The sequence below is a fragment of the Drosophila biarmipes genome, chromosome X (assembly GCF_025231255.1).
Source record: "Drosophila biarmipes strain raj3 chromosome X, RU_DBia_V1.1, whole genome shotgun sequence".
NCBI lineage: Eukaryota > Metazoa > Arthropoda > Insecta > Diptera > Drosophilidae > Drosophila > Drosophila biarmipes.
In genome coordinates, this window is record NC_066611.1 from 8,293,670 (window position 1) to 8,301,677 (window position 8,008).

The following is an 8,008-nucleotide window of genomic DNA, read 5'->3' on the forward strand; positions in this document are numbered from 1 at the left end:
AAGGAAGAAAAGGAATATGTTCCTTGCGAGTTTTTGTACTATTCTCTAAGAGAACCTAAAGAAAGGGTACCTCAAATGGACACATATGACTATACAAACATATATTTTTAAAATATGTTCAGAGAATCTGCAAAGAGTAGCCCCACTTCGGGGTTCCCTAAAAGCTGTTACCTGATTCGCAAGCGTTTCTACCTGAGCTTGTTTGCCCAGTTGTACAGAAAACGCTCTGTTCTCTATTCATATTCATCAGCCGCACGACAGCTGCGAAAAGAGATTGCCTCTGCTGAATCATTGCACCCAAAGCGGCGCAAAGAGCCCCAGAAACGTACAATCATCTCGGTCTGAGCCCGACTGCTGTGCCAACGGGGGCCTATTGAGGGCGGGCGTTGCAAATGTCATTGTCGGTGACTTTCAATGGCCGGGAGTCCGGGTCGATAGCTATGGGGTGGCGGAAAAAACGCACTTGCTGTAATGAAATTTCGCCCGAATGCTGCAGCAATTGCGAAGGGGAAATGGCTGGGAAATAACTCTGATATATTCAATATGCCGGAACTCAAGTACATACACATACAGCTCGGGGGAAAACAATAGTGGAGTGTACAAAATTGGTAAAAAATAATTAGGAAAATAATTGCCAACCCTATAGAAACTAACTAGCGTTTATAATTTTAAATAACCACACATTATTGACTATTTAAAAACGGTTTTAAACACATTTCTTGATAATCAATATACTATCTAGTGTTGTGAAATCACATTTGATTCCATTTTAAATTAGCAAAGTACAACGATTTGTTAAAAAAATATACCTCATTACTTTAAATGATATATCACCTAGAAACCTTGATGCTGGGCTATAAAAAGGGTAAAACCTACGCTAATAAGTTAATTTACATTATTTGCTGAAAACTATTGAAAAAGGGGCACTATTTTTCCGACAACAACACTTAGCACTATGATGCAGGGCTGTCTGTGGCGTAATTTGATTATTTTATAGACTGATAACTGGTAATCGGGGGGCTTTTTCTGTGGTGTTAGTGATATCAGCGGGAATGGGTCGTGCGGAATGACATGCCCGAAATGGCAAACTCCGCCATGTTGGGCTAAGCTCGACCTTTCAATTACCTCTGCGATAAGGAAGCGGGGTGTTTTAGGGGTGTGTTGGCCGAAACAATTGACTGGCTGAAGGTGGGCCCCTTCCAGGCGAAGATAACACCCATAAGGGCTCATCAATTATACTTATTCTGAGCTGCACGCAACGCAGATATCGATCGGTAATCAATGTGAAAGATAATTGCGCTTAATGACATACCAATTGACCCAGGACTCTTGACAGGATTCCCATTTGGAGCATGATACTGATCGGATAATTGAATTTTCCAAAAGCAATCAATTCAAATTTAGCAGTCAGGTCTTTTCTTGTCTATGCCGCAAAGTATGCTAGTGTTGGGTAGGTGTTGTTCAAGCACACTGCTTTAACGTATTTTCCAGCACTTAATTGGAGGGTTGCCACTCACGAAATTTACTACGCGCCAATTTTGAAAATGTTGATACCAATGAATGTCAGAAATCCATATATCCTAAAATATACATTTAAAAATATATTAGAAAAACTCGTAAGAAACACCAGCTTGCAATAGAGATTATATCAAAAATATTAAAACCATTCTTTATATGACAACGAAAATCTTTAAATTAATATCTAAATTATTGATTCGGCAACTATCCATAAAACCAAATGTTATAAAGAAAACGTGAGCCACCTGCTTCTAAAGAAATATTCTTTAAATGGACTTTACAGTACTTAGGCTGCACAAACGATTAAAATCAAATTATAAAAAGTCTAAGGTCTCGTAGCTACACTACACCTTCTATGTTAGTATTAGCTTTGCAAACTTTACTAACATCTAAAATAAATAAACTATAAAAACATTTTTAAGATCCTTTTCCAAGTCAAGACTTATCTGTATGTTTTCACAATCGAGATTCATAGTGTACTATACTCAATGAAAATTGTTTTTTGTTGTTTAAAACTAAAAATTTGCCAACTACAAAAAGTTTAAGCTAACGATAGCAATGTCGATATTGAATTGATGAATTTTTTCACCTGAGTCGTGAATAGGTTATAAGTAAGGCTGAAATCCTTAAATATTAATTGAATAGCTGCAGTGCAGCTATGCTTTCCTAACTCTAACTTAATAGTCTATAACTATTAAGTTGTAAATGGTACACAGCTAATGAGTGATAAGCCCGAGTACCATTTATAGAGTAGCAATATAAAGTTACTCGAGTTCCTGGCTTTCCTTACTCATTATGGGGGGCACGTATCTGCGGCTGAAGACTGAACTGCCGCGAAGCAACCGCATGGCGTGGTCCACCAGTGGCTGGCTCAGAGCCCTCGACTTGGGAAGCATCAGGGCCATGAAGCTCAGCTCTCGGGATCTCCGCTCTAGGTTATAGGCTATATTATACACACAGTCGGTTTATGTTAACAGATCGTTTTACTGTCGCTATGGTTTCATCACTGTACGGCTTACATATTTCGTGGATCGTAAACAAAATGGTTATTAAAATTATTATGTATCAATCATTTTATTTCGCGTTTCTTTGTGAACACTCATTTTCGCTGGTTGTCTAAACGAATGTATCAGTGCTCTCGCCCTTGGTTTGTGGTAAAACGTAGTTGGTTGCATGGTTTGTCGGTGAAATAAAACGTCAAGCTACATATCAACTCCTCAGCACACACAGATCTCGTCGATATCAAACATTTGGTGGCTCTAGAAGAAGAAGCCGAGGATCTTGCCTCCCAGATGTTTTCTCCTGGCCTCCTCGTGGTCCATGATGCCGCCCGAGGTGGTGAGCACGACGTAGCCAAACTGACGGGAGGGCAGCAGATTGTTGGTCCACTTCTCGATGTCGTTGATGGGCACATCGAAGCGGGGCGAGATGACGCCGCACTTGTTGAGGCGGCCGGTCAGGTTGACCACGATCTTGCCGGAGCGGTGATCGTCGACGATCTCGAACTCGCCGATGTAGCCGTGCTTCATCATCACGGTCAGGAACTTGATGATCACCTTGGAGCAGGGACGCAGCAGCACCTGGCGCTTGCCACGCTTCTCCGCGTTGTTAATGCACTTCAGGGCATCGGCCAATACGTTCATACGCACCATGGCTGCAAAGGGTTGGGGAGTGCGATTAGTCGATTGCAGGGCATTCAGAATAGACAAACAAATGCAAAACAAGGCTATAGTCGAGCGCCACGACTATGCAGAACCCGTCACTCACCCTCCAAACTATCTTATTAATTGTTCTATAAAGAAGGGCCTAAGAAGTCTCTAAAGACCAAGCTCAAAGGCTAACAGAAGTAGACTGTTAAAATAAAGCCTTCTTAATTCCTTTAAGATGTTTTATAAGAACGGACCTGAGAATTCTCTAAACAAAGTATAAAAGGAAACCTTAGAGATCTAAGACCTGTAGGTTGGTAAAACAGAGTAAAAATGGTAAGTTTCTGTAAAGTGTTCTATAAGAAGTCTCTAAAAACCAAGCTTGAAAGGTAACTTAAGGAACCTGATGAATTAAAGTAAAAATGATAAGTTTCTTTAAAATGGTTTACATCATATCATGTGAAGCCATGTTTTTTTCAAAATAAATACGAAACAGTAAAGGTTTGGAACTGCCCTATTTCTTTCTAGGTTATCTGGTGAGGTATTTCCCATGAAAACATTATTCTTTACTTTTAAAGCCACAAAAATGGCGTGATAAGTCAGGATTATGGTTTACTAATAATTCTGGGTCGTACAGACCCCCGATATCTTCAAGTTTGTAGGCACGGACAGACGAATTCGGCTTTTTATAATGAGTTTTCGATCATCTCGAATAGGGATCCTTTTTAACACTTCTTTTAGACGCAGCGAATAACGGGTTAAAAAAAAAGGGAAACACGTGCAAAATACCAGTGTAAAAAAGCTACTGTCTGTGTTTCTTTGGTTGTGTGCGTGCAAGTGGCTGTAAACAACAACGTTCTTGGTTAGTTCTTCGACCCAAGTGCTTCAAAATCAATTAAATTTAGCCGGTTTTTAGTTGTTTACTTGGTTTCGCCGAATTTCCGGCTGTTTGTCGCACTTCCAAGCCACTCACACACACACACAGGCACAACAACAACACTGTGCAACACACTTTTCGGCCGAATTTTCACTTCAACTTCTTCGCACAGAAAAAAATATATAACCAAAAAAAGGAGCTTATAATGCATATGCAGCATATCCAATACGTAGCGAGGCATAGAATGCATTGTTTGAGCTTTAGGGCGCCAAGTGGCCAATCTCAGTTTCGGCTCGCTGGCCCACAGTAAAAAAATTTGTAATAAAAAAGAAGAGCTGGCTATTTGCACATGTTTCAGCCGGCGCTCGCCGCCAGCATTATCGGGCCGCATTTGGGCGCTGGAAACAGGTCCAGGGGAGGGGGCAGTTACCTGGGATTGGTTTGCAAACACTGATTTACGCTGCAAGTAGAGGAAAAAGGGCTTTTAGTCAGTTTCGCCGAACAGAATCGCGCAGAACACGCACTCACGCAAACGTTGAAAAGGGAAAAGAAAGGGAAACGGAAGGAAAAAGACGGAGTGTGGTGTGGCCGGGCGCGCGAAGGCGGCAAATATCGGCGCGCCTGGCGATAGTTCCCGGTTCGTGACTCGGCTAAGTAGCAGCGAACTTAGGAAAACATTTAACTTACTTATTAAAATTTAATGAATAGAGCGTTAGCTTATTTTTACAAAACTATTAACATGTATGAATATAAATATATATAGACTAGCTCAGTATTTTACTAAACGAAAATTTGAATCGATAAAATTGTTACATTTTCCTGCTTTTCCTCGGCTAATTAGCAGCGAACTTATGATTTAACTATTTACTTATTAATAGTTAATTGTTAGGAGCTATTAGTTAACTTATGAGTAGGGTGCTGGCATTAAACAGTAGCTTATTTTTACTTAATTATTAACATTTAATTAATAATATTAATATAATAACAATAGTAATATTTCAAGTTCCTTTCATGGGGTAAGTTCTGTCCCAGCAGTATCCTGCATTTTCTCTGGTTGCAAACATTGACTGGCAGAGAATTTAAAGACTAGCTTTGTAATTTACTAAACACAAACTTGAATCCATTAAATTGTTAAATTGTCCTCGTTGTTTGTTTAATTAAAAGTATAAAACTATTTAAAATAAAATGTAGCTCATTTTATTATTCATGGTTCAAAACTTTACTAGTTAAACTATCGAATTGCTCCCCATCGATATTTTAGCAACTGTTCCTGCAGGGTTGCTCCGAACGGCAGTGTTGCAGCCAAAAAGCAGCATTTGCCCTGCTCCACGAAACGGTCGCACTAACAATTTATAAACAAACAAATATGTCCAAACAGTGAGTAATTTGTTAATAACAAGCGATTTAGGAGGCTTTGTAACCCTCTTCTCCCCACCCAGATATGGCCTGATCATTCCCGGGCAGCAGAAGAAGGCACCGCCCAAGCCAGCCGTCAAGCCCGCCATTTTCGACGAGAGCAGCGCCTCTGAGAGCGACGACGACCGCAATGCCCCGCAACTGAAGCCCAAAACCAGTGGGGTGGCCAGTGGACCCAGCCTGATGGAGCGCCGCGTGGCCCGGCGGCAGCAGGAGAAGGCGCTGGCCGAGGACCCCACCATCTTCCAGTACGACGAGCTGTACGACGACATGGACAGCAAGCGCGAGGAGGCCAAGCAGACGAAGAGCCAGGAGCCGCGGAAGCCCAAGTATATCGGCCGGCTGATGGAGCACGCCGAGCGCCGGAAGCTGGAGAAGGAGCTGCGCATCGAGCGGCAGGTGCAGAAGGATCGCGAGGCCGAGGGCGAGATGTACAAGGACAAGGACACCTATGTGACGGCCGCCTACCGCAAGAAGCTCGAGTCCATACGCCAGATGCAGGAGCAGGAGCAGCGCGACGAGTACCTCGAGGCCATTGGCGATGTGACCAAGCAGAAGGATCTGGGCGGCTTCTATCGCCATCTCTACGAGCAGAAGATGGGCGGCCCCGGCCAGCCAGATGAGGTGCAGCCGAAGACGGCGCCCTCGACGGACGAGGTCTCGTACAAGCCCATCAAGGCGGAGGCGGCCAAGCACCGGAGCTACCGACGCCGTCGCTCTTCCGAGGAGGAGGAGCAGACCAAGGCCAAGTCTGGCCAGGATCCAGAGCCCGCGCCTGCCACGAATCAGGCGGAAGGCAAGCCAGCCCAGGCTCACTTGGCCAACAATATCGATGCCGATTCCGACTTCAGCATAGACGATTCCAGCGATGAGGAAGAGGAGAAGGAGAAGGAAAAGGAGAAAGAGAAAGACAAGGATAAGGTTAAGGATAAGCAGCCCCAGGCCAAAAAGAAGGACAAGCCCCAGGAGAATGCAGAGCACACGCAAGCCAAAGAACCTGCGGCACCGGAGCAATCTCCGCCTAAGAAAGCGAGCTCCGATGCCGAGCTGGATGGGAAGGATCTGCCCGTGCCGACAGTCACCAAGCCGCCCGTAGACCGCACCCTCATCTGGCGCAAGAGGACCGTGGGCGAGGTCTTCGACGCCGCCCTGGCCCGCTACCAGGAACGCAAGCGGGCTCGCCAGGGCTAAAATGCATCCAATTAAAGTTCGAGTAGATGGAAAAACAAACCACTGATTTCTGTATTGTCTCCATATTATGCTAATTTCAATTTGTCCCGTGCTCATAAATTATTTATGTGTATGCCAGCGCTCTCTTAGCGAGCCCTTTTCGGTGCAAATATTTTGCATAAGTTGCAACACAGAGAACCCAGCACCCGCCGCCGCCACTTTTCATCTAAAACAGCAGAAAAAAAGTGGGTAAGAAGTACACGGCATGACGGATGGAACCGCAGGAAAAGTAGGGGAAAAGCACTGGAGGATGAGGAAGTGCCTGAAGGAGCAGAACGCGAAGATATTCCATTTATTTTGTATGACGACGACACGACGACAAGTAGGAGAGCCAAAAAAAGAACTAGTGCCGGCGCACCGAAGCGAAGCCAGGAATACCCTTGTAGGTCAATAGCAAGGCGGCTAATTAAAAGGAATCCAGAGGAACCTCATCTCTCATAAAGTACTTAAATGTAAAAAGGTGGTTTTGTGATGGCAAGGCTGTCTATTAAATGATGCCCCCTGGGGACGGACTCATTGATTTCGACGTGCCTAGCCAAATCGAAAAGTTCCGGCGCTGCAGAGTACGATGCCGTGCAAGAATTCATCCCTATTGATTTTATATTCCCGGACAAATCCGCGCTGAGGCAGACAGCTTATGCAGAAATGACTTTTTAGGTTCACAAATATCTCGTTCACTGAGCCGGAAACTCCTAATCCAAGTTCTAATACCCTCTGCAAGGGTATAAAAACGGAAAGGCACCGAGAAACTTGCCAAACGCCCAAATAACAAAGAGCCAACTTGGCGTTAGTTTATTTTTTCGCCATCCTTTTTGTTTTTGCAACATTGTTGTTGCTTCATTTTGCCGCAAATGCTGGGAAATTCTTTTGGAAAATAGGTGTGCCCGCGCCATAAAAGCGAAAACCAATGGACCAGGAGGGCAGCGGCGCGGAGGAGCCCGAGAGTCCCGGCCAAGGAGGGCGGAAGGCGCGGGGAGCACGGCTGACATGGTTAGGATCAGTGATGGACGGTGTCTGGGCGGCTGCTAGGTACTTTTAACCAATGTTTTCGCACTGGTTTCGGGTTAGGTAGTAGGGGAAGCCTATAAAGCTTCTTAAAACAGCCATGGAATTGCAATCATTTAAAGAGCTCGAGTGTTTAAATCTCTTTTTCATCAAAAAACGAATTCTTGAGGTCTTTTTTGTCATTGATATTAAACATTTCTCAAAAGAACATTGTTAGTAAGATATTTGGTCAAAATCAAATATTACATATTCGTTTCGTTAAAAAAACGCGAATTCTTTAGGTCTTTTTTGGCTTAAAATAATTATTAATAAGAAA

At 43.7% G+C, this 8,008-nt stretch overlaps 2 protein-coding genes across 2 annotated transcripts; one reads left to right on the forward strand and one right to left on the reverse strand.

Annotated features, from left to right (window-relative positions):
• Window positions 1-2,573: 2,573 nt before the first annotated feature.
• Window positions 2,574-4,639, reverse strand: LOC108036464 (40S ribosomal protein S15Aa). The gene is made up of 3 exons (XM_017112636.3): window positions 4,566-4,639; window positions 4,472-4,501; window positions 2,574-3,172 (listed from the first exon to the last, which is right to left on the reverse strand). The coding sequence occupies exon 3, from the start codon at window positions 3,168-3,170 to the stop codon at window positions 2,778-2,780; it is 393 nt and encodes a 130-aa protein (XP_016968125.1). The 5' UTR covers window positions 3,171-3,172; window positions 4,472-4,501; window positions 4,566-4,639; the 3' UTR covers window positions 2,574-2,777.
• Window positions 4,640-5,335: 696 nt separating this feature from the next.
• Window positions 5,336-7,207, forward strand: LOC108036518 (nuclear speckle splicing regulatory protein 1). Its single transcript, XM_017112727.3, has 2 exons — window positions 5,336-5,418; window positions 5,481-7,207. The coding sequence occupies exons 1-2, from the start codon at window positions 5,408-5,410 to the stop codon at window positions 6,646-6,648; spliced, it is 1,179 nt and encodes a 392-aa protein (XP_016968216.1). The 5' UTR covers window positions 5,336-5,407; the 3' UTR covers window positions 6,649-7,207.
• Window positions 7,208-8,008: the final 801 nt, after the last annotated feature.

Excerpts from the sequence above, each read along its gene's own strand:
- LOC108036464 (XM_017112636.3), bottom strand. The coding sequence starts at position 3,170 with ATGGTGCGTATGAACGTATTGGCCGATGCCCTGAAGTGCATTAACAAC.